The sequence below is a fragment of the Ciconia boyciana genome, chromosome 16 (assembly GCF_034638445.1).
Source record: "Ciconia boyciana chromosome 16, ASM3463844v1, whole genome shotgun sequence".
Classification (NCBI taxonomy): Eukaryota; Metazoa; Chordata; class Aves; order Ciconiiformes; family Ciconiidae; genus Ciconia; species Ciconia boyciana.
The window spans coordinates 14,362,311-14,389,523 of record NC_132949.1 but is presented as its reverse complement, the minus strand read 5'-3'; the positions used below and the strand labels follow the sequence as shown (position 1 = coordinate 14,389,523).

The following is a 27,213-nucleotide window of genomic DNA, read 5'->3' as shown; positions in this document are numbered from 1 at the left end:
TCCTACCAACACTAAATGTGGTTTTGTACCTGTTTGTTATATTTAGTGGAAAGCCCCAAGATGTTAGAAATAACGCAGAGCTAGTACCCGCACACACTGGAGAAATCAGCTTGATTTAATTTGCTGTGGTGCTGCGAAATTGTCACAGCCAATATGATAACTCATGGTTTTTATTAGGTTCATGCCTGTTTGAATGTTCTCATGGAGCAGAGTGACTAATGGCTGTGCTATTGGAATCTCCTGCACCCACACTGCTCTCCTTGGGCACTTTCACCCTCTCCATGAGAGCTTCTACCAGCAGGCACAGCTCACCCATGCTATCCAGATAGTATTCATTAGCATAAATTGATTAGAGACAACTACTGGCAGGAAGACAGTGCTAAAATCCCTGGCGCTGAGCAGTAAGACAATGCACAATGAAAACAGCAAAATCACTGAGGAAAAGACACAGGTTCCAACAAAATCTTTGCAGGCCAAATATGGATTGTGAAAGTCACATATCCTGTATCTCTACGTCCCCTCTGCAGAGAAGCTTTCCTTGAGCTAGAAAAGCAATACAAAGAGATGACAGGTAGACATAAGCAGCTAAATGGAAAAATTTAGCAAGAAGAAATGTTAAATGAAGCAAAGTGGAAAGAAAGTGTGAGTGCCCCCCTTCCTCCTCTGAGGTCTTATTCGTCATTCTAGACAAATTCTTATTCTACACTCTAGACAACTCTAATTTAATAATTTTGAATTTTTTCTTTGAACTCATGGCAGAAGTCAGTCTGTTTCAATGACTTCAGACAAAGCTAACTCTCAAAATTGTACAGACACAACTGTAACTGTGTCCCCAGGCCACACACATAGTAATTGCACTTGTGTGTACAGGTTGAGTGAGTTGATCGCTGCAGTTATTAAACCACCAGGATCCATTTTGTGCACGTAATCATGGCAATGATTAGCTGTAAATCAGACTACAAATGGTGTTTGTGCAGGAGCAATCTGGAAATGAGACCGTGAGTGCCTTCAAATGTAGAAAACATCTATGGCTGGCTGCAAGCGTCTCTGTCATGCAGTGATTTCATGAGGCAGTGCAGGGAGCAGGCATCAGAAACCTCCCCTGGCTCCCTTGCAACACAAAGAAGTCGGACTCAAAAGTTTCTGAGCTGTGTTTGTGCTCTGCCCACCTGCCTGCATGTATAATACATTTTTCTTCTTTGTTCCTAGGAAGAAGAACATAAATTACTTACCACGTTACAGCTGTTGTACACTATAGGATATTATTTTTCTCTCATCTCACTTGTATTAGCTCTCCTTATACTTTCTTTACTCAGGTTAGTACAAATTTACATGCATTTTAAAAGTACAGACCCAGTATGCACATTCTTCTTTTCATGTAATTTGAATTTATTGCTTATCTTCCAATGTAAATAACTTGTCTTTTCCTAATAAGCATTGTAAAAGCAATTCCTAAGCAAAATCCATTGATGGCAACAATGTGAATACAACAGTAATTTTTTTTTATTCTGCAAATTAAATATATTCCAGAGGATTCATGCATTATTTTTTCTCCCACAGAAAACTTCACTGCACAAGAAACTACATCCATATGAATTTATTTGCATCTTTTATCTTGCGTGCCACAGCAGTTCTTGTAAAAGACACTGTATACTACAATATTTACTCCAAAAAACCAAATGATGAAACTGGATGGATATTATACCTCAGTCCTAAGGTAACTTGTTAGTTCATTGCTAATAGTAAATGTGGGCTGCTAGTGGCTGTAACAGTTACAGTTTCAGAAGTTTGCCATATGGCAGCAAGTTTTGAGGTGTTTGTTAGTTGAGCTTTGAATGCTGAAATTTTGCTGATAAAGCTTGGGGTAAGCAAGAAAAAAATCTGATTTGATAAATTGTAATAGATTGATTTTATATGAAGCCTTGCACAGAAACAACAAATTAATCAATAGTTATATTTAGAAACATCCAATTAAGCAAAACAATTTATACCTGTAGTTTTTAGGAAGAAATCTACACATTTATTTGGCACTTACATAACACTGTATTTATTTGGCACTTACATAACACTATATATATTCACTCTTGGTATGCATAGCACAATGCAATGCACACAAATCTTGCTTTTAAGACAATGTTATCAAACAACATATTTGCTGTGAAAGAACACATTAGAGAAAAAATTAGTTTAAAGGCTTTTCTGCACTAGGAAAATGTGCTAATTTTCTTCAACTTGTTTAGGTAATGGAATAACAACATCTCTCATTTGCGACCACTGTGGATAAATTATACTTGTATGATGTTGTATGAATATAGTTTGCACACGTCAACAAGCAAAATTACCTGCAAGATGTTAATGGTGACTATTATTTTAATAGCTCATCAGTAAAAATTCTAATATGCAGATCATGACAAAGAACACATACCCCAGCCTACACTGTCACTGTCTTTTCCTACTTGTCACCTCCACTCAAACTCTCTGACAATGTAGAAGCCTTTAAATTGTTGCACTCCCCTCCAGCTTCTCCCAAGCAGCAAGGAGAGTCTTGTGAAATATGTGACCAAACCACAGTTATATCACAACCATGTGCTAGTTTTAAAATGGTTGCTAAAGTAACAAGAGAAAACCAGGATTTGTCAGAGCTTTTATATATTAACAATGATTCCCGGTCTCTCATTTCTACAGATTGTAATCATTTGCAGGACTGCCCAGTTTTTCATGCATTACTTTGTTGGGGCAAATTATTTTTGGCTATTAGTAGAAGGAATTTATCTGCATACGTTATTGATAACTGTTGTATTCTCTGAAAGACGACTGCTACAGACATATATTGTGATAGGATGGGGTAAGTACATAACAGTTTCCAAGTTCTTGATTCTGTGGTGCTTTTTTGAGTCAGTGGTGGATACTTTGTAACGAAAAAAGAAAAAATCTGAACTCCTCTTTGTTTGTTTTGAAGTCAGCGATTGTCAGTAAAGGTATACCAGCAGTGACACATTCGCTGCAGTTGAGCTCGATCTGCAGATACAGGAAATACGTGAATGGTTTCATAAGAAAGTAGCCTAGTGGACAGAACAAGAAGAAATTTGACTATATTTGCCTGTATTTTCTGTCATCACTGAATATTATTATGGTACTATCAGCAACTTCATCTTCTTCCTTTGTAGCAGAGCACCTACATAGCAAAGATGTCTAACCATTAACAATTTGCTTTTATATGTACACCTTCCTAGCTCACCTTAAAGTTCTGAAGTGTGCTTTACGTTAGGGGACAATCTGAAACACTGCATGATTCACGTCTTATATTTCAGGCATTTTTCATGGAATAAAGACAATGTAAAGTTAGTTACAAGGATCTGAACAATTTTGTGTAAATTATGTCGTGTAATCTGACAATTACATTTGTTGCTTACTCAAATAGCATAATACTGTATCTTGCCTCCAAAAAGGAGAAAATGAAGGTTTCCCAATTCCCAATAATAATCTAAAACCTACCTGTACAACTTGCAGGCCTTTAAAGGTTACAAATGAAGATTAAAAATGTACTCTTAGACAATATGTAGGTTTGTTGCAAGAGTTATTGATTCAAATCCAGTTGCCTGAGTTAAGGAGGAGGATAGGATGGATGGCCATAAGAACTTCTGACTGTAAAATTTTATCAATGCATGGTTTTACAAGCTGGTTCACTATCACCATGTCTATGTCTATTGAACTATATTGTCACATGTAAAATGCTGTATCCTGGACTGTGGGACTATAGCGTATAGCCACTTAAAAAAAAAAAGGAAAAGTAATTTTTAGAAGGATTTTATTGTGGTGGACAATTATGTAGATGTAAATAAATTATTCCATATTTGCTGTGCTGTACTGCTTGCTAAAATTATCTACCAAGGATAAAGAAGTATGATTTTAAAGAGGAGTTTAAACTAAAACATAGAATAGCTGAAGCAAGTGGCAGCTAAGATTGAAATTATAATCATTACAGTTAGAATGCTACAACATTTACATGTTTAAAGGAAATTTTTGGTTATTGTTATCAAGGCTGTGGAAAACTCCCTGTCAGTTTGACAGTAATTCATGTCATTCAGTTTTAGTTGTCTAAAAGTTGTACCAGGCTCTCTCTGTAACAATCACAGGGAATAAAGACAGTTCACTATCCTTCTCTTTGACATCTACCTTACCTCTTGAATTTTGAAAAGAGAATTGGATAGCATCCAAAAAATTCCTAGAATTTTTTGCCTACCGGAAAAATTCCTAGAATTAAGTGAATTTCAGATAAGGCCATTTTTCATGCTTTTCTAATATGATCGTATTAATTTATTAACAAAGAACCATTGCTGTAGAAAAATGCCAATGCTTAAAGCAAGATCTGAAACAGGACTTCAACATCTAAAATACCACACAGAGGGAAACCTGAGCAAAAAAGTTTCAAAAGCATCATATAAAACCCTGTTGAAGTACACAAGATAACTTAATTTCGGGCAAAACTATCTGGTCTAAAAGAACAACCATTAAAGAACCCAGAACCCTTAACTCTCTTTTATAGAAATGGCTTGTGTTTACTGCTACTGACAAGATTAAAAGATACCTGACTTTTGTCTCTTATAGCATTTGAACCAGGTTTTGAATACGCATGAGATAGTATTGCATACATTGTTCTGAAGATGTCAGTACAACAGATTGCTTCACTTTGTGCATTGTATAATCTTGTTATCAGAGATCAAGAAAAAAGTACTCAGACCCAGTAATTTTGGCAGTGAATCCAGCCAAACATCTGCCTTTTGTAGCTCATGTGCCCTGTGCTTGTGATTGCAGCTTGTGCCTGCACATTTGTAGACCCCTGGAATAGTGTAGTAATCCTTTATTTCAAGGTTTTTTTTCAGTTTGCAGTCTATGATCGCCAGGAGGGTGGGGAGGGGGGAGCAACAACAGGGGAATGGGGACCACAGATTATATTTAAGGGCTCCAGGAAACGTAAGCCAGAAAAACAAGCCTTTGTCAGTTGTTTTAATTAACTAGACCAAGTTCCATGCCTCCACTGAAAACTCTTTAAGGTTCAACAAATAAAAATGTTAACAACTGGTGCCTTAGGTAGTCTGTGAGGCCTCAAGTGAAAATTATTTAGAATTCTCAGGGTCAGGAATTTAGAAGATTTGGACAGGTCAGCAGCGTGTATATATATATATATATGTATATATATGTATGTATCAGTCTGAAAATGCAAGATTCAACTATACAATGAAATTTTGTATTTGAACTACAAATGGGGAAAGCCAGGATCAGGTTGATTTTTGTACAATTCTAAATAGAAGACTGAAAAGCGTATGTCTGCACCACACACTACGGTAACATATCTGTGTTTTGTATGAATCATTCTGCCATCTTGGCTGTAATTGACTCCTCTTCTTTTCAGTTGTTCCTATCCTGTTTGTGGGCCCTTGGGGAATAAGCAGATCAAAACTGGAGAACACAGGGTAGGTTATTAAATAAAATGTGCCTTAGAATACTGTCTTTCTGTTTGCTTAATTTTTCTGGAAGCCCTTGACAGTAATTGACACAAGTATTGACTACTAGATTATATTAAGATCATACAGCACCTATTAATACTTGTTACATTTTCTGGGTTCATTTTAGTACTTTTACATTAAACTACTTCTAGGAATTCTCAGATTTACTTATGCATAAATCAAGAAGTAGAATGAACATTCACTGTTCCTGCAATGAAAGCTATTGCATCCAATGTTCATCCACTTACGTGAAGCAAATTGTCAGCACAAACATCTTCATGGACAGCATCTTGTTAGTAAGAAAAGGAGGGAGACCAGTGCTTTCCTTGGAGACCATCTACACTTTGAGTTTAATTAGTATTCACTGCCATTTTGGAAAAAAAATTGTTATAGAAGATAATGACAAAAACTGATATTCACTAAAAGCTGGTATTAAATGAATGTGTTCAGTATTCAGTGAATGAATCAGTAAGAGTCACTTGCACCAGTAAGCATCAGTTTTCCAGTCTTCTGATCTTCAGTGATGCTGTTAATGGTATCACATAGACTTTGGGGTTTATGTATGATTTCTGTTGTTCCCCTTTTTTATTCATGGTTCCTAGAGAGTTTTGTTTGGAACAGCGATATAGTTATTAAGCAACAACATCAGGAACCAAATCACAATTACAGTCTCATAGAGTTCGATGTTATATAGACCGTAAATGACAAGCCAAGATCCTACAGAATTTCAGGCTAATTAGCAAGAAGGAACATGTGCATAGGACAAATTTGAAGGTTAGAGCAGGAGAAAAGGAGACAGCTTCGAGGAGACAGTATGCATACTTTTTAGCAGGTCAAGAACCATGGTCACAATTCAGTTTACCCATTTCCAGTTTCAGATAGATAAATTTGAGTAGGATGAATTCCATTATGGAGGTTTGGTGCCATGTACAGTTGTTGTGTGGATCCAAAGACTGAGTTTGCCAGATAGTTCTGAAGTTTGCATTCTAGGGAAACCTCTCTCAACATTCTGGTGGAAAGATCTTTAGAATAAATACAATTACAGTTGTTGGTGAGACTCTTCCTAGTTTTACTCTGTTTCTCCTGAGTGCTACCTGAAAAAGCTGAACTTTGTTAACTTCCTTTTGAAATATATACGTAGGTTATGTACATTTTCTAATTTTTTCTATTAAAATAATATAATTATACTTTAAATTATTCTTCAGGTGCTGGGTAACAAATGAACACATGGGAATTTGGTGGATCATCCGAGGACCAATGTTGTTTTCCGTTGCAGTAAGAATTATTTCATCTGTTCCTAATACCATGCACAAGTGTGATTATCTTTTGTAACCCATTCTGCAAGTATAATCCAATTCTTGGATTAGAAAAGATGAGAGAAAAAATTGTAAATGAAGTTTCTTACTGTGGGTGGATGGGCATAGTTTCTCTTCTATCTACAAACAAAGATTTCAGTGTCAGCCTCTCAAAACACTGCTGTTTATCTGTGCAGTGAATTCTGCACAGCTCCATCTATATCAAAGATGGAGCCTTTTGCTTCTTGTATTTTTTACTTCTCATATTTTTACCCTCATTTTCTCAGTGAGCAAGTTACTTAGGAGAGTGCTACCATGTGGTGAGCACCACTAGAAAGCTCCAAATTCTCTATAGAGGAAGATCTTATAACAAGGAGGCAGAGAAGTAGCAACAGAAGTACTGATGGTCATGAGAAAGGATTCACCTAATGAAAAAAAATTAAGCTTAGCATGACAGACTGAGTTATGAAATTTTTTTCTTAAACAAATGCAAAAAAAAGTACACCTGAAATGCAGTGATAATGAAGAGATGGAAATAGCATGATCAAAACAACTCATGAAGACATGATTATAAACACAGAATTTTGATAGGTGTGACTATGGTGTGTGTCCAGAATACCTTATATTCTCACACAGTCAGCAAGGCATAAAAGGATTAGGGGAATAAGTGATTTGGTTAGCTAGACAGATAGCAAATGTTGTAGAGAAGAGATGTACTTTACTCATGCAAATGTGTACAGGGAGTAAAAGAAGGACTACTCAAAGTGTAATATTGAGGAATTGCTGCATTCAATGCATCAGTTGGAAAGGAGGGTATTGGTTTCTGTCACACTGGAGAAAAGATGTGGAAATTAAAACTTTAGAGAAGAAATAATGGACTTTGTTTTGCTGCTGCTGAGTTGGAGAACTCTGTGAGAGAGAAAGTGGGCATAGCTGGAACTGAGCTGTGAAACAGAGAAACACACTTAGTAGCCATCAAAAAAAGTAAATAATTAGAAGCACAATGGAGGACTCTCTATCAAAAAAAAAAAAAAATGCAGTGAAGAGCCAGAAAAGAAAGCAAAAAAGCCTGAGACGTGAGAGGAGGCAAAAGCCAAAAGAGAGCATAAGAAAGACTGAAACTGTCCCAAAACTAAGGGAAAGGTCAAGATGGATGAAGTCCAGACCTGAGGGGATCTGAATCAATTTCTTCCTGGATATGTCTAATTCTGAAAGAAAACTCAATCATCACCTTACTTTTTGAGGGCAGAAAATACACAGCTAGTGGAACACAACTGGCAGAAACAAATAAAAGCATTTCTGTTACATCAAAGAGATCAAGTGTTTTGCTTTTGTTGTAAGAACATGAAGTTCACTGATGTTAGTAGGCTCAACCCAGAGCAAGTCTCCTGAATAATAGGAAATTAAATAGACCTAAGAGGCAGGAACGCATTCTGAAGTAATTTGAAGACTAGCACTTGGATGGAGACAATCAGTAATTTAAAAATACCTTTTAATTAAGCTATTTCTGCAATTTCCTTTTAGCCAGTGACCCAATAGGGCATAATCTTTGCTGGTGTAAATCAGTGCAAAGAACTGAGGATGTGAACCACTGGTTTTAGCAAGAGAAGTAACGTCAAGATTGCATGTTACATCAAGAACACAGCACATTGGAGGAAGTGATTATTCCTCTCTGTTCAGCACTTGTGAGAGCCCATCTGGAATACTATATCCATTTTTAAGACATTAACGTACTGGAGACAGTCCAGCAGAGGCCATCAAGACTATTGGGGCCTGGAGCACACGATGTACAAGAAGAGGCTGAGAGAACTGGGTTTGTTCAGACTTAAGAAGAGAAGGCTAAGAGAAGGGGATCCAATTGCTGTCTTCAGTAGCAATAACAATGGGGACATATGGGGCCAGGAGGGTACAGCAAAAGGATGGTAGAAAATAGACAAGAGCTGTAACATACAAAGTTCAGCTAGATATAAAGAAATTTCTAAAGATAACTTTCTAACCTTAATTCAGATGTTCATGTCACTACTTGGAGAACTCCTGTCATCATCACCCAAAACTAGGGGAAAATACTTTTTCCTGGTTTTTTTTTCCCTTTGTTTTTCATTGTAATTAGTGCCATTTTTTTCCTTCAATATTTTAGAACAAATAAGATATAGTTTCCAATACACAGAAATATCAAGGTGGATGTAAAGTGACAGAAGGGATAAACTTTTGTTCAAAAATCCCTCTAACTAAAGTTGGCAGAAAGAGAGGTCACCTTAGATTTATATGTAAATAGATAGATACACATATATGTTATTCCTCTAACATAATTTTTAATCCCTGTTTTTTTATATTACATTTTGGGATCTTCTGCCTTGGTGCTATTTCACAGATTCATATAGCCCAGCAGTTTAATTTGTTCTGAGCTTGTAGCCCCTGATCATTACCAGTGCTTGTAGTCATTAAGTATTAGAAAATACAGAAAAAGTGTAAAAGATACAGCATTATCAGTTAGACTTTACGGACATTTAAAGGAAGCTAGTGAAGGTCTAGAGCACAAGTCTTAAGAGAAGCAGCTAAGGGAACTAGGGTTGTTTAGCCTGGAGAAAAGGGGGCTCAGGGGAAACCTTATTGCTCTCTACAACTACCTTAAAGGACGTTGTAACGAGGTGGGTGTTGGTCCCTTCTCCCAAGTAACAAGCCATAGGACAAGAGGAAATGGCCTCAAGTTGTGCCAGGGGAGGTTTGGATTGGATATTAAGAAAAATTTCTTCACCGAAAGGGTTGTCAAGCATTGGAACAGGCTGCCCAGGGAAATGGTTGAGTGACCATCCCTGGAGGTATTCAAAAGATGTGTAGATGTGGTGCTTAGGAACATGGTTTAGTGGTGGACTTGGCAGTACTAGGTTGATGGTTGGACTTGATGATCTTAAAGGTCTTTTCCAACCTAAACAATTCTATGATTCTATAATTCTATGACATCTTTCTACAGAAGAACAAGCAGCAGCTAGAGGACAGTTGAAGCTGTTTCACCTCCCAGCAATGTGTATAGAGGACCAGGCCCACCTTCTTCCTGGGATGACTTTCTTAAACCTAATTGCCTGTCTGTTGAGTCTCGTAGTATTGAGTCCTTGAAGTGGTGAAGGAACTCACGTATCTTCACCCATTGCTTCTTACCTGTGTATGTCGGTACCAATGCTAATTTTAGAAGGAGCCATAAATGTTCTGAAAAAATGTCACTAAGACATCCTGTTGCTGTTAGGTTGCAAGACATTCTGTTTGTGATTGTTCCTCAGAATCACACTGAGTGACCCTTACTTGGAAATTACTTCTAAGGCAAACAGGAAATATATGCGCAGACCTGATATCACAGAATCCAGTTTGCCACTGTACATGATGGTGGCCAGCAGTGGAGCTGAACCTGGGGAGATTCCTTCTGTGGCTTGATCAGCATCGGCATCACTCCAGCACTGATACCATGGGAGAGGCAGAGAAGGAATCAATGAGAAGTGAAATTGAAAGGTTAAGCAAAAGGGATTATATCAGATTGCAGGAGAACGGAACATCAGAAGTGACTAGAAATGGGGAAGAAGCAGGAGCAAAGAGTGAAGAGGAATTAAGAGGATGCTCAGCAAGATAAATTGGACAGAGGGACAGACACAGTATGGAGGCAGCAGTAATACATAGTGGGCAGAAATGAAGGTGTTAGAAACCCAGAGCCAGATCATGTAATAACCAGACAGGTTGTTCTCAATATCCTTTTCTTGAATATAATTCAGCAAACTTATTTAAAATCCACTGGCAAAATGTGTGTCAGCACTACCTAATGATGTTGTGCATGGATTATAACAGCCAGGTACTGCAGCTGGACCTTGTCCTCATAGGTCATATATTGGTGTACAGGCCAAAAGTTCCTAACCTTTTTCTTGTGAAACATCAGAAACACAAAGTTCGTATTTTCTTTTTTTTTATCTTATTGGACCTTATTCCACAGTCCTGTTTTGTTTAAAATAAAATGAAAAGAATCATGGGGAAAGCACCATGCTAGCTTGTATGTTGCTATTTTGTGAGCAGCTCTATTCATGTATAGTCAGCCTGGAAAAAAATGATGGCACTTCGCTTTTATATATATTATTGCCATCCAGAAATTTCAGAGTACTTCAAAAAGGAAGTTATTATCTGAGTTTGGTGGTGGAGAAATGGAAGAGACTATGACAGATGTAGTTCTTAACACTGATCTTCAAAACTCCATGTGCCATTTTGGTTTCTTTGCCCCACATTAGGTAAGAAATAAAGTATTAGATTTCTTGCACATAGCTAGCATTTTAGATTTTATCTTGAAATGACTGTTTCTAGCTGGGGTAGGAGCTAATTTTCATGATATCAGTACTTATGATAGGATCACCCTGCTGAGACCTTCAAAAGCGCTGACATAGGGACCATGGCATAGCCACCATGGCATAGCCATTGTAATGACCAGTTCAATGTATGGGTTGGATGAGCAGTGAGGTGGATTGAAAACTGGCTGAATGGCCAGGCCCAGAAGGTGGCACAAAGTCTAATTGGAGGCCAGTAACTAGCAGTGTACCTAGTACTGGGTCCGATCCTATTTAACATCTTCATTGATGATCTGGACAATGGGGCAGAGTGTACCCTCAGCAAGTTTGTAGATGACACCAAACTGGAAGGAGTGGCTGAGATGCCAGAAGGTTGTGCTGACATCCAGAGGGACCTTTCCAGGCTGGAGAAATGAGCTGACAGGAACCTCATAAAGTTCAACATGGGGCAGTGCGAAGTCCTGCAGCTGAGGAGGTACAACCCCAGGCACCAGTATATGCCAGGGTCTGCCCAGCTGGAAAGCGGCTTTGCGGAAAAGGACCTGGGGGTCCTGGCAGACACCAAGTTGGCCATGAACCAACAATGTGCCCTTGTGGGGCAAAGAAGGCAAATGGTATCGTGGGCTGCCTTAGGCAAAGCATTGCCAGCAGGTCAAGGGAGGTGATCCTTCCCTTCTGCTCAGCACTGGTAAGGCCACGCCTAGAGTGCCGTGTCCACTTCTGGGCTCCCCGGTACAAAAGAGACATGGACATACTGGAGAGAGACCAGCAAAGGGCCACAAGGATGATTAAGGGACTGGAGTATCTCTCCCATGAGGAAAGGCTGAGAGAGCCGGGAATGTTCAGCCTCGAGGAGAAAAGGCTCAGGGGGATCTCATCAATGTATATAAATACCTGAAGGGAGGGGGCAAAGAGGACGGAGCCAGGCTCTTTTCAGTGGAGCCCAGTAACAGGACCAGAGGCAACGGGCACAAACTGAAACAAGAGGTTTCCTCTGAATATCAGGAAATGCTTTTTCACTGTGAAGGTGACCAAGCACTGGCACAGATTGCCTGGAAAGGTTGTGGAGTCTCCATCCTTGGAGGTATTCAAAAGCCATGTGGACATGGTCCTGGGAAACTTGCTCTAGGTGGCCCTGCTTGAGCAGGAGGGTTGGACAAGGTGACCTCCAGAGGTCCTTGCCAACCTTAACCATTCTGTGATTTTGTGATTTTGTTTCCACGTTCTAGTGAAAATTCTGTCTTTTCTATGAAACATCAAGAGTAAAAATATTTCAGTCTTATGGCAGTCATTTTCAATGAAGTTTTAGTGTTTTCTGTGAAAAGCAGAAGTTCATAATAGAAAATAATTTTTAGAATAAACCAAATTTTCCAGACAAAAGTAAGTTTGGATGGAAAATACTTGCTAGATCTACTTTTGAAGAACCTTACAGTGATGAATTATTTGTATTTGTAAAAACAAAAAATTATAGTAAAAGGAGAAGTCAAATTCTAAAGGTTAGGAAAGACCAGAAGTAGAGGCATCCATTTAAAGGTAACTCACCCCCTCTTGTACATGTCTATATCTCCCCTAACTTGTCCAAAGAGATGCCCACAGGATGAACTACTGCTGCAGAGTAAAGCAGGAGAGCACAGTCTGCAAGACATGCACTTTAGTAACAGAGACCTGTGAATGACAAGAGGGTGCTTCATGAGGAAAAAGGATGATCCTGAGTTTAAGGTAGTTCAATGCTGCCTCAGAAAATTGCTTTCCAACTCTGTCTCTGTCCCCAGGTTCATACACAATGCTAGGCAAAATATCACATCTGGCTACTAACTTCTGGTTTTTGCCTTCTGAATGTCCAGACAGCCGATGGGGTAAGGGTTGAGCACTTCCAGTTGCAGCTGAAGTAACAAGTATGATACTCTCAGTAACATAATGTTGATGCTAACTGCTCTGCAAAAGCAAACCAAAGCACCTCTAACTGGTGAGATCTTACCCTTTGGACCTCCATCTATTTATGCTTTAGTTGTCTTTTTTTTTCAATGGGGAATAATATCCACTTATAACCCTGTGATGTTTTAAAGATACATCTGTGCACATTTGGGGAGAACAGCATGAAAAGTGTTCGATTCTTTACACCGAACAAGAACTAGGGTTCCAGCAGTAATACCTACACATCAAAAGAAGACAAGAAAAGTAGTCCTGAATAATTGTCCATCTGCAAAATGAGGAAGCAGGGTTCTGTGTTAAATTAAAATTTAATTTTGTACTGGAAGATCATGTATCATAATGTATATGTAAATCAGGCTGAATAAGGCAATGCTAAGTTTCTCAACTTTGCAACCTTAATTACTTTTTTGCATAGGGCTTTTGGTTTGTGGAAGTGAAATAGTTAACGCCTCACAAGCATTTGCAGGCCTCATTAGAAAAGAAGTATTTGCAGATTGGTCTTGGCCAAGTCAGCATAATTTAATTAACAAAGGAGTGAGTTATTCGTAAAGGAATGCCCAGGGCTTCCTTGTCTGGCTGTCTAGAGCCTCTTTATCTGAAGAATTGCAATCACTGCTGTTTTTTAACCACATCCTGCTTACCTGTCATGGTTTGGTGAAGAGCTGTATGACCTAAAGGTATATAAACTCTGTTAACTGCCTCATTTGGAGAGAGTTGATACCAGCAGAGTCTGTCACGGCTGCTCTGTGCTCTCTGCTGCAGCTGTGGTAATAACCTGCTTCTGTTCTGACCTGATCACAACTGCATTCCGGTTATTCGGTGACAGGTTTTACAAGTGTTTAATAACAATTTTACATTTCTTTAATAGCTATATGAGTAGTGTCATAGCATTTATTGTAAGTAACCCATATGTATTTTCTTTCAAGGTTAACTTTGGCATCTTCTTAAAAATTCTCAGGATGCTGATTTCCAAACTAAAAGCTCAGCAAATGCGCTTTCATGACTACAAATACAGGTATGTAATAAATAACAAACTTTTTTTTTTCACAACATCAGAATGTTGCCAGTTTGCCCTTGCAGATTATACATTTACCTACCACCACCAGGTGTAACAGATATTCAGACTATGATATAGGAAAGCCATCTGGGCAAGTAGGCTCCACGAACATTTTCTTATCTGAGAGGTAAAGGCAGGTCAGTGCCTGTGTGCTGAGTATTATGGGCATTTTCTCAAGGACTTTGCAATGCGGTAAGATCTCTGCTCTCAGGTAACCTCACTGTACACCGGTGGCCTCTACTGCTGTGACACATTTTTTCCTTGAGCGTGACAAAAGGTCCTCAAAAGAAAAGGAGGTGTAGAAGATTTCTGGGACATTCCTAAGTGACATTAGCATTTCTGATCTACCTTTTTTCACAGATGCAGACACTGTTGACTCAAGAATGTCCCTGGTCTTCTTGTAAACCCAAATCAGAACATTATCCTTAGCGTGCACTCTTGCAGGCCCTGATGTGGCCTCTCTTGGCCAGAGTCTCAGTGTCTTACATGAAGTCCTGAAGTTGGCCTTTGCACAAACATCTTCCCACTTTGTGCGAACAGCAAGGGCAGGCTGCTCGGCAAGGAGCTAAGGGTGCAGTGAAAACAGCACTTAAATCAATGGAAACCGGAGGATTTGTTAACTGCTTTCCACATCCGAGTTCTTTCCAGTTCTCGGTATCTTTAATCAAAGCATTGTGAATCCCTGTCTGCTACTACAGTCCTGCTTTACTAAGATGAATTATTTTATTGTCTAACAGGACTGGGCAGGGGAAGGGAGGATGGAAATTCCACTCCTAACTTCCTATTAAATTCCAGTATTAAATCCCTAACAAGAAGTGTATTTCCATTTTCCTTCAACATTCAAGGTCCAAAAGATCTCAGCTATATTCTCCAGATTGCTACAGGAAGATTGTTGTGATGATAGTCACAGACAGCAGTGCCTGTATTTAACATTGCCTAATGTTTTGTGTTACATTCTCTTTTCTACTGCTTATAATTTTGCTAAACTTTCAAAGATTCAAGCTATTCCTCACATTGCAAGCCTTCCTCAGGCTCTCACTCACTTTCTTTTGAGATCTCTTCTTTCATTCATGCAAACATGTTCCCAGACTTGTTAAAGAAGATTCTCTCCCATAAAAATTATTCCGGTTGCATTTTTTAAAAAGTAGACAACTGCCGACAGTACCGCAGAAACTTTCTATGCAGCTACATAGTTTTCAGCACTGATAGGAAGGTCTAAGAACCCTGTTAATAGATCACTCATAGTTCGCTATGTAAATATTTTTCTGTTACCTAGCAGCATAAGTTTGATGATAGTGGCCTTCCTGTTCAATTTCTTGTCCCTAACTTTCTACCTTAAACCCAAAGCCAAGGTTCCCTCCTGTACAGACTTTTCTGATAGTGTGCTCCAAAATTTGTATCTGGGAATTTGTACTCAAAATCACAAAATTACTAATACCATTCCAGAGTCAGAATATTGAGGGAATATTTCTGGAACCATTTCTTAAACCATTTCTGGAATCATAGCTGAATTTTTTATTTTTGCTCCAAGGATGTTGAAAAAATACTATAATCAAACATTTTCTTTTTAAGATTGGCAAGATCTACACTTGTACTGATTCCATTGTTGGGGATCCATGAATTTGTATTTGCCTTCATCACTGATGAACAGGTGGAAGGACTTTCAAGACATATAAGACTTTTCATTCAGCTGACAATGAGCTCGTTTCATGTAAGTACTGTTTTGCAAGTACTGTTTTTAGGGGACATAGATCCACATATATATGTTGTTCACCTACAGATATCACAGATATACAGTATTCTTATTTAATATTATGCTCCAACCTATAATGTCTCTAAATACACTATTACGGTGACAAGATAAAAAATTCACAAACTGCATATTCAAAATACAGTAGTCCCAAAGACCCAAAAAGGAGTCTGACATCTTCAGAACCAGTGTGTCCTGTGTTCTCTAGTAATGAGTGACAGTTCATCACAGACCTCTGTTCTGAAAATAGGATTAAAGTGCTCTATTTAAAACTTGTGTTTCACGTAAGTTAATTCCTAAAAAGCACTGGATGGCTTTTTTTAACAAGATTTTCAGGTGATGTGTTGACTTTGCAGTCACACTGAGGAGACAGTTGTTTCTGGACTCATCTTTTTCAGCGCATAGTACATGTCCAGCATATTTCAAACACACCACAATGACCTTGTTGTTGTGCCACTGTACAAACAAAAAACAATCAAGACTCTTTGTACCAGGAGATACAAGGATCAGCTTAACTTTAGCTTGGGTAGTTGGGGCAGTCAATTCATGACTGACACATCACTGACACAGCGGGCCTGTGGGGCAGTCCTTACCTTTTAGGACTTTTTCCAAAAGGAGTTGAATGTAGACTACATGGCATTTGGGGCAGTTTGATGAAAGGAGATGCAGATCTGAATACTGTGAGAACAATGAGCAGAGTTAAAATATTTACTGTGAGGAGAAGCATGTGAAGGATAAGCAGGAACAGCTTTGTGTGTGGTTCCAGCCTAGAGAACACACTCTGGGTACGCCTACCAGACTAATGCACTTGAGCAAGTGCATTGAAGACACGTCTTTTACAAGAACTTTGTAGGGGCCATGAATCACCCGAGCTGTGTGCTGTTCAGCAGTTGTAATAGAGGTACTTCCATGCAAGCCTAGAGAAAAACTCAAAGACATTTTTTATGCCAAAACCACATCTCCAGGCACCTACATACTTCAGGCCTCCATAGTTCACATATAGGCATCAAAGATGTCATCTGAGATGCCCTTTTGAGGACCTCAGTTTGGGGCTTCTGTCTCCTTCATGGGTTTAACTATAAATTCAACAAAGCACTTAATGCATCAGAAGTGAAACATAGAAACCCACCATGAATTCAGTGAACAGGCACCAGTAAAAAAGTCCACTTTTGCACACTAGACTCCTGATTAGTGCACCCCTCTGGGAAACAGAGACAACACAGGCCCCAGCTAGGAGATGGTTTAACCTGTTCCAGGGAAGTGCCCAATAAGGCTTACGCAGCACCATTTCCTCCTGCCCAAACAAAGCTGTGTACGCCAGCAACTAAAGATGCAAAATGAACTGAGAGGAAGGAGGATGAAAGAGAATCTGAATCTGTGGTTTGGTGCTTAGAGCTGCTGGCTGGGAAAGGGACGTTTTGAGGCCTTGGCACCTGCCCCTGAGTGCTGATATCATTTACATTAAATACCTATAGATTTTAAAAGGTAAGAGAAAGTTAAAGTAATCAGGGGAGCAAGGAGTAGAATATCTCAGCACTTGCCTTACTCATCCTTTAGTTCCACTCATGGCCTTGTGAGACATGGCAGTAGTCGATATTAACCTGCCTTGATTCAAGAGAAGGTGCAGATGTGCCTCCTCCCAGAGAGGCTGGTAGCTGGGTGACTACTCTCGGGCACCGCTGTGCCTGTGGTGAGGCATGAGGTATTTCTTGTACTTCCAGGTTACTGAGCAAAATATGGGATATATCACGACAGCCAGCTTCTCCTCCTTTGAAGACAAGCGCATTGACCCACTGACTACAGAATCATAGAATGCTTTGGATTGGAAGGGACCTTTACAGGTCATCTAGTCCAATCCGCCTGCAACAAGCAGGGACATCTTCAACTAGATCAGGTTGCTCAGAGCCCCATCCAACCTGACCTTGAATGTTTCCACGGATGGGGCCTCCGCTACCTCTCTGGGTAACCTGTGCCAGTGCCTCACCACCCTCATTGTAAAAAATTTATTTCTTAAATCCAGTCTAAATCTGCCCTCCCTTAGTTTAAAACCATTGCTCCTTGTCCTGTCATAACAGCCCTTGCTAAAAAGTCTGTTCCCGTCTTTCCTATAGGCCCCCTTTAAGTACTGGAAGGCTGCTATAAGGTCTCCCTGCAGCCTTCTCTTCTCCAGGCTGAACAACACCAACTCTCTCAGCCTGTCCTCGTAGGAGAGGTGCTCCAGCCCTCGGATCATTTTTGTGGCCCTCCTCTGGACCCGCTCCAACAGCTCTGTGTCCTTGTGCTGAGGGCTCCAGAGCTGGATGCAGTACTCCAGGTGAGGTCTTACCAGAGCAGAGTAAAGGGGCAGAATCACCTCCCTCGACCTGCTGGCCACGCTTCTTTGGATGCAGCCCAGGATACGGTTGGCCTTCTGGGCTGCGAGCACACATTGTTGGCTCATGTCCAGCTTTTAGTCCATCAGTACCCCCAAGTCCTTTTCTGCAGGGCTGCTCTCGGTCACATCATCCCCCAGCCTGTATTGAAACCAAGGATTGCCCTGACCCAGGTGTAGGACCCTGCACTTGGCCTTGTTGAACCTCATAAGGTTCACACAGGCCCGCTTCTCCAGCTTGTCCAGGTCCCTCTGGATGACATCCCATCCTTCTGATGTGTCAACTGCACCACTCAGCTTGGTGTCATTTGCAAACTTGCTGAGGGTGCACTCGATCTTGCTGTCAATGTCATTGATGAAAATATTGAACAGCACTGGTCCCAGTACGGACCCCTGAGGGACACCACTTGTCACTGATCTCCATCTGGACATTGAGCCGTTGACCGCTACCCTCTGGATGCAACCATCCAACCAATTCCTTATCCACTGAACAGTCCACCCATCAAATCCATCTCTCTCTAATTTAGAGAGAAGGATGTTGTGGGGGACCGTGTCAAAGGCTTTACAGAAGTCCAGATAGATGACATCCATTGCTTTTCCTTTGTCCACTGATGTGGTAACTCCCTCATAGAAAGCCACTAGGTTGGTCAGGCAGGACTTGCCCTTGGTGAAGCCATGTTGGCTGTCTTGAATCACCTCCCTGCCCTCCATGTGCTCTAGCATAGCTTCTAGGAGGATCTGTTCCATGATCTTCCCAGGCACAGAGGTGAGGCTGACAGGTCAGTAGTTCCCAGGGTCCTCCTTTCTACCCTTTTTAAAGATGTGCACAATGTTTCCCTTCTTCCAGTCACCAGGGACTTCACCTGACTGCCATGACTTTTCAAGTATCATGGAGAGTGGCTTGGCAACTACATCAGCCAATTCCCTCAGGACTCTGAGATGCATCTCATCAGGTCCCATAGACTTATATATGTTCAGGTTCCTCAGGTGGTCATGAACCTGATCTTCCCTTACAATGGGAGGGGCCTTACCCCCCTGGTCCCCAACATGTTGTCCATTGACTTGGGAGGGGTGAGGAGAGCGGTTGCCAGAGAAGACTGAAGCAAAACAGTTGTTGAGTACCTCAGCCTCCTCCTCGTCTGTTGATACTAGGTCACCATTCTTGTTCATCAGTGCTTTCTTTAACTGTCCTTTTCTGGTTGATATACCTGTAGAAGCCCTTCTCGTTATTCTCTGCATCCCTTGCCAAGTTCAGCTCCAGCTGCACCTTGGCCTTCCTGACCCCATCCCTACACAAGCAGGCAGCGTCGCTATACTCTTCCCAGGTTACCTGTTCCTGCTTCCACTGCCTGTGCAGTTCCCTCTTGCTCTTTAGTTTGACCAGCATGTCTCAACTCAGCCATGCTGATCTCTTCCCTTCCTTGCCTGATCCTAGCTGGATCCTTAACACAGGTGTCTAAGGCCACAGAAGGAATAACTGAAGCAGTTGCATTTTCTGCTTTGTCATTTTTTTCTTGGTTGCCTGGCATCCCAGCTTCCAGTTACTGGGCTATTTTGAGTCCCAGTCTGGGTGCCCAGTGCCCCATCCTTCACCCTATTCAATATATACAGGAGCTTAGCACTTAACTTGACACTTGGGAAAAATTGCACTTGTGTAGGCTTGAGTATTCAACCTTGGGTCCCAGCATTTAACTCCCCACTGCATGTAGCTTCCTAACCCTTAAATGCTTATATTTGCCACGTTCCTACTGATTAAAGGACTTTTGGTACTTCCTCCCAGCAATAAAAAGATCCCCCCTACATTTTCCTCCCATGGTTCCCAAGATTTAAGTCTGGCAAGGTCAACACCTGTAAACCTGTGTCTCATCTACTCCTGTATCTCTATATGGAGCTGTTTTTCCTCCTGGTAATCATTTCAGCTTGACCAACAGCAGAACTCTTCCCATTTTGGTTACAAATAACTATAAAAGGAGACTCCATAAAGTTCAAGTCCTTATGGGATACCATTCATAAATTCTAACTAAGATTTTAAGAGTCTCTTTTTAATGGAGTTGCCATATATCCAGTTGTCTCAGAAGGCACACAAGGTAAATCAGGTAGCAATTTAACTTTCCTGAGCAGAGAAAGAGCTTTCTTGCTGTCTTCTGAAAGAACTAGGCAGTTCAGGAAGTACCAACAATTCTTCAGGCAAAAGAGTAAAAACGAGGTTCATTCCTGCAATACTTCATTTGAAATGTCTGTGTATCAAGCTTTTCTAACCCCCAAAAATCATAACTATGAGAATGTCTGTCCTCAACCAAAGTTTGGGCTTCATTTCCCTAAAGGATGTGTTCATGCACCATATCTGCAAAGTGACACTATAGCCTCCTATATTACACTCACAGAAAGTACTGTACTCATGAACAAATTTCTAGAGCTAAGAGAAAATTTGTCAGAGCACTCACATGGGTGGAACAGACAGATGGACTAGCATCTGCAGGTGGAAAAGAAGTTTCTCCCCTATACAGTCAGCAGATTGTTTTAGAGATGTTTATGCACTTGACTCCCTTTCAGTCACCCTGCCTTAGTAGTGTGTAAGTAGGCAGAAACTTGAGGTAGCGAAGGAGTGAGAGTGTAGCTCTGGCAGCTCTGCACCCTCATAGCTATCTTGGCTGCAAGCATGAAGGTGTGAAGGAGCCGCACTCCATTACAATGGTCAATCCTAAGTAGTCCAAATTCCACAGCTAGCTGTTACTGAAACGAAATGGTGATTCTCAGATAACTGCTTATGCACAAGTATACATGTGTTTCACTGTAACTATTTACTCCCCAGTTTACAAAGGCTAAGAACTGGACATGCCAGTCATTCTGCATGCACAAAGCACTGCTGTCTGCTTCAATCTGTGTTCTGCAGAGCTGCTGAGTAATGAGTTTTTCAGGTAGCACTCCCGTTAAACTACCTGCTTAGCAAAGTTGTCCTTTATCCTTATCTTCCTGCCTTGACCTTCTTGGTGAGACAGGACACCAGTTTCCAGGTCTTCTTTCTTTAATGAGGTACCCAGCAATATCTCTGGCTAGAAGTCCTTACTACTCACTTACTCACTACTTTGCCATACGTCTGCCCTCTTCTCCAAGTCTGAGACATGAAGTCATCAAAGCATTATTGCACTTTTCCCACAATTTATGGTGATCCTTGTTTCTAACCTGTATGTATGCACCAGTGCTCTGGCGTATATATGCATCAGTGCTTGACACTGTTATTGAGGCTCTAATGAAAAATTTCCACTACAGCTTGAGGGGAAAAATGTCCAGGCAGGCAGAAGGAGTTCACACAGAGCCACCATCCTAAGGGGGCCTGCTGACATGGTGTTGAAGTACCCGTTCCTCAGTTAGACATATCCTTACTTGGAGAGGTTGCAGTGACCAGATGTTATTTTAAGAAACACAGAATCATTTTAAGTAAGTGAAAATTTTATTTACTGGCTTGTAGAAAGAAATCTGATATGGAAGATAGCTTACTCATCCCTGCTGGAAAACACAAACTTCATTCCTTTTAGAGGAACATGCACGCGCTCAACTACATGGCACGCTTTAGAAGCAAAACTTCTTTTGAAAATACCCAAAGATCTTAGAGAATGTTTATTGCAGATTCTGTTTTTTAGCTACAGCATTATTTGTGAAGGGATTAGCAAAAAAAGCACATAAACTGTACACAATTACATTTGTTTAGTCTGTAAATCTTCTCAGTAGATTTAAAAAGCAGTTAAACTGTTTTGTTAAAGAAAAACAATTACCTCGGGGATCTCATCTGGAGGTTTTAACTCAAACATTTTCAAGGACCACAAAATTAAATTCTAAATATGAGTTCTGCTCTAGATATGATGCTTTTTGCTTTAGAAAGTGGAACAACCTAAACATCTTGGCTTACTGGTGCATGTGAACTGTTAGCCACAGGAAAAAATACTGGTTTCTGGTGGATAAAACCCAGTTATTTAATGAGTAATTTATCATGTTGCCATTGTCAATAGAACTGAAGAACAACTGTGAGGTTTACACATGCATCTATCCTTTCCTATTGGTTATTATGCTAATGAACATTTCTTCTGAATTTCTGATTCTTCCTTTTCCCTCACACTGGGATCATTTTAAAAATGTATGCCTTAGAACTCATGGCATACAGGAAAGGCTTCTAAGTATGAAGTTCTATGTATTGCAAAAAAAAAGAATATGAGGAAGCATTAAAGAAATCAGGATATAAAATGAACATCAAACAAGTATAATCAACTGAATTTTTCACCTTCTGGTGTGACTTTACAGTGTTTCTGCCTGTCACTGCATGTTCTGATCTTGCAGCAGCATTGAACTGAATTCACATAGGGATTTACATTCAACACTGAAGTGCCACTAGTATTCACAAAGTCCCCTCCTAATCTAGTGAGCTTCTACATTTCTGGTAGTGGGTATCATCAGGCTTAGCAGTCACAGGACTTAACAGCACCATGTAGTTTAGATCCTATTTCTGCTTGTGGTGCCTGTGAGGCCAAATTTAGAGCTCATGCTCAGAACACAAAAAAACCCACCCAGTAGAGACATTTTCATGGACTTTCTACCCAAAAAAGAGAACTATCTCCAGGTGCAGAAGCAGTTCTGCATAAAAAGCTGCTTTTTAAGCTATTAAATTTGTATTTATCTATCAGAACTCTCTCCATGGTTTTTGAGTCTTCTGTAACTACTGTTCTAAAATTTATCCCCATAGTAAAATATTATCTATTATAAACTCTAATGACCACAATATTTTGTAATTTTTTTGCATATTTCTGTGAAATAATTCAGATGCAAAGGATTGTTTAAAAGTTACATTGATAAATGACATGTCAAAATTACCTATATCTTGCTACCATAACCCAGGTGAAGCATGAAATATAGTAGAAATAAAATACACGGAAAAAGCAATTGTGATTGCTATTTCTCCTGCCTCCTTTTCCACTGGTGCGGCAGATAAACTGTTATTTTTCATAGTTACTGCAGATATGCTTGAGGAATTAATGGCTCCAAACCTTTCAGGATTGCTAGAAAATTAACAGGAGGCTCAAAATGCTATTGGTTAATGCTAGATATAAGAAAAAATATTTAAGCTGCTGTGTATGTGAATTTATTTTTAAGCTTTTGTCTGAGAAAAACAGAAGCATTTCTGGAAAAGTGTGAGTATGAAAACAATTGAATTATGTCAGCTGTATTATATATGGTTATGACACCTTTTTACTTGTGATATGAACATTGCCTCGGGAATTATAGTCAGTAGTATTTCTTCTCTTCATCAGAATTTGTGTCATAGATGTGTTTAGACATACCAAAAGAAGTCAATTTCCTGAAGCAATGGTAATAAATCTGCATATCTGTGCCGGACTGTTAGGCTGAGATGCATGCATGTAAGCTGTTTTGATCTGAGATCAAATACAGACAGGAGGAAAATGGAAAGAGTAATTTTGGGGTTGGTTTAAAACAAGTTTTATCTCTAGGATTTAATTTTTTTTAAAAAGGTTTTTATTTAAATCAATTTCAAAGGAAAAATGGCAATTCAAAATAGCCATAACACTTAATACAGCTGAGCCTTAAACTAGCACTAATCACTGAATATATCACTAATTTTTTAAAAGCACCCAAATGAGATCCCTCTCAGTAGTCTCATTCACAAATTCAAAGAAGCACATGAATAATATGAGACCCCCAAGATGCATTTTTTTGTTTTACCATGTTTAGAAATAGCAGCAATCACAGTATAACAGCAGTAGTTTGAAAAAAAAAATTATGCAGTAGCAAATGAAGATAACATGGAAGATCAAACTGGGTTGTATAGTCTCTGTTCTTCAGCATCTGCACCGAATGTTCCCTACTTTTGCTAAGGCACCATATGAAAACAAGTTAATAGGTACTTCAATAATAAGTAAATACATACAGGCGACTAGTTTCCTTTTTGAAAATTAAGAAGCATTGTTTATACTTAAAGCTTTAATGCTAATATAATCTTTAAACTAAAACTTCAGGTATTTCCTGTACACTCTAACTTTTTCCTTTTACTGTCTTTCTCTTACAGGGTTTTTTTGTAGCAGTTTTATATTGCTTTGCTAATGAAGAGGTAAGAGACAATGCTATGAGAAAAGTTTGTAGTTGATTAGTAAAGTATATTAATGATTAGTAAAGTAAAATATATTAAAATCATTAAAAGTATATTAATGATTAGAAAGTAAAACTAATGATTAGTTGATTAGTAAAGTATAGGTCTGCTTATTTGAGAGCATGTGTGCATTCTTTTGAACTGGTATAATTGTTTTGTACAAAGAGAACAGCAAGATGTCTCACAGGTTTGGGATTCAAATGCCAAGTATTTCCACTGAAGCCTGAGTGGCTATAGCACTGTGGAGGTATGGATGCCCTGGGGTGTCTGAAATACCAGTAGAGGCTTATGGTCAGCCACCTAAACCCCACTCCTTTAATCAGCTGGAATCCCAGACTTCATGTTTGGCCAGGCTAAACCCTCTCTTAGTTTACCCCTAAAGTCCATGTGAAGCAACCAAATTTGGGGTGATTTAATATCTTAGACAGCAACATGTTGAAAAAAAAATTTCATGCATGCACTGCTCAGGACATCCCTAAAATTGATGTGAGGGGATTCCTTGTCTGGAAGTTGTCTCCTGCTATGCCTCAAGGGACAGCTGGGTGTTCAATTTGCTCCACGCCAGGATTTAGGGAGACCAGTGATGGCTCTTATGCAAGGAGATGACAGTAAAGAAAGCTAACCTCCTGCCCAATGTAGGGTGAAGACTGAATTCAGACCAGGTTGCTCAGGGTTTTGTCCAGCTGAGCTTTGAACCCCTCTCAAGGACAGAGGTTCCACCACTCTCTGGTCCTCTACTCCAGTGCTTCACTGTACTCAGAAGGAAACATCTTTTCCATATATTCTGTTAGAACTTCTCTAATTTATTTCAGTTTATAATCACTGTCTCTTGTGTCCCTACCAAACACCTCTGCAGAGTGCCTGGCTCCACCTCTTCCATGATCTCCGCGTAGGCAGTATCTAGGCCTTCAGTGTGAATGAGTCCCATTCACTCAGCCCCTCCTCACAGGGCAAGTGCTCCAGCCCTGATCTCTGCTGATAAGTTCAAGCTTATCAACACAGTTCTTGTACTGGAGGCTCAAAATTCAATGCAGTATTCAGAGGTAGTCTACAGTTACTGAGTAAAAGAGAACAATCATTTCTTTTGATCTACTGGCTCTGTTCCTGCCCATACAACCCAGTGCCTTCATCGCCATCACAGCTGCATGCTGCCTTTGCCTTATCACACTGACTTGCTACAAGGTACCTCAGAAAATGATGCTATGTAGGCTGTGGAATTAATCTCACTTAATTTTAAATGTTTTCTAAGCTTAATCTCACTGTCTGTACTTCCCTTATATTTGGTCCGGGTGCAGACCTCCACTACTTGCAATAAACAGACATGTATCCAGCGTCAGTAGCACTTAAGAGCCTGGCACAGCCAGCTGGCATGGCACACACTACACTGACACACGTACATGAATTTGGACAACTTCTTAAAGGCACCAGTGAAACAAACGAGATGGGCTTTATACAAAAGGTAGGCCATATGTTCCTAATATTTAACAAGGAAACCTGGAGCAATTTCAGAACTACTTAAATAAAAAACAGAGCTGGCACTTGTCTGCAATACAGGAGTACTTGTCTAACATTTGTGAAGGGCACAGAACTGCTAGCATCTCTCATCAGCAGTTAAAAGTTGCTCTTTTGGCCTTCTACCTCCTGGTCCAGCTGAGCTCTCAGGCCAAAAAGCCTGCTGGTTAGAGTAGGGGCACGTCCTGCTCCTCTGCGTGGGCCTGGAGCCTGCCCTCCCTCTGCAGCACTGGCTCGGGTGATGCAGGCAGCGGGACACTCAGTACTGAGGGTTTAAGGCAGGCTGCCAGATAAAAAGCTTTAACAAAACAAACCAGATATCCAAGCATAACACTCCAGCAAAGCTGCGTAGCCATTTCCACAGCCTTTGGGCTTTCCTCCTCCTCACTTCATCAGGCTGTAAACATGAAAGTCACTTGAGCTCTCCCACATGCATGCATTAGGATCACAGTGTATCAGAGATTCAGGGGCTAGGAAAAGCTTTCCTAAGTTAGAGTGAAGAGGGTGGACTCTTAAGATTGACTTAGCAAACAAGTCTGTTTCTACCCTACAAGGACCTCACCAGGTGTGCACTGCACCCCAAAGGGACAGGAAGCTCAGCACTTCCACGGTCTCTCTCATTTTACAACTAGCATAGTCCACAACTAGTGGACTGCAGGGTGGTCACAAGACATCACTGTGGACAGACTGTTTTCTTCTCCCCCTCAGGTGAAAGCAGAGCTCCAGAAGCAGTGGTCTCGATTCCTGCTGGCAGATCCCTTTGGCTGCAAACTCTGCTTTCTGGGGGAAAAATACCTCAGGAAATGTTCACAGAAACGAAAAAAACAGCACCTCAGCAGCAAACACCACTTGCGCCTGGAGGCAAGCAAGCCCTGGGGCATGCAGCTCCAGCAGGTGCTAGGGAGACAGAGAACAGATCTCAGCCCAGAGCCAGGCTGTGCTCTCCCATCTCGTCCACGGGCAAGCATGTCAGACAGCAGCGAAGGAGAAGTCACCACTGGAGAGACAACTGAGGAAGTCTTTGAAGAAAGTGAGATTTAGAAAGCTGTCCACTAGGACAGCACCTTCCAACAATCACAATATTTTGAAAGATTTTCTCTCACGTCCAGACTGCACAGATCTCTGGGATGTGCAATGCAAGCAGTTAATATCCCAATTGTCCTAGTTTTCTTAAGCTGAGAAAAATGTTGATCTGGATGTTGCTAACCTGTGTGGCTGGGGTAGAAGAGGTTTGCTGGATCAGAAAATGCTTTGAGTTGACCAGTCTGGAAGGTAACTGATGCTGAAAGACATGTACACAGGGGAGCAGGATGTACTCT

General features: G+C 40.3%; 1 protein-coding gene across 1 annotated transcript in view; it reads left to right on the top strand.

Annotated features, from left to right (window-relative positions):
• The window catches only part of GLP2R (glucagon like peptide 2 receptor), a 44,558-nt gene extending 17,623 nt beyond the window's left edge, over window positions 1-26,935 (top strand). Inside the window, exons 5-13 of the mRNA XM_072881161.1 lie at window positions 1,214-1,316; window positions 1,561-1,717; window positions 2,686-2,845; window positions 5,414-5,474; window positions 6,713-6,782; window positions 13,977-14,065; window positions 15,680-15,818; window positions 24,302-24,343; window positions 26,603-26,935. Of these exons, the coding sequence (XP_072737262.1) occupies window positions 1,214-1,316; window positions 1,561-1,717; window positions 2,686-2,845; window positions 5,414-5,474; window positions 6,713-6,782; window positions 13,977-14,065; window positions 15,680-15,818; window positions 24,302-24,343; window positions 26,603-26,935 (1,154 nt within the window). The remainder of the gene's footprint in view (window positions 1-1,213; window positions 1,317-1,560; window positions 1,718-2,685; window positions 2,846-5,413; window positions 5,475-6,712; window positions 6,783-13,976; window positions 14,066-15,679; window positions 15,819-24,301; window positions 24,344-26,602) is intronic.
• The last annotated feature ends 278 nt before the right edge of the window (window positions 26,936-27,213 follow it).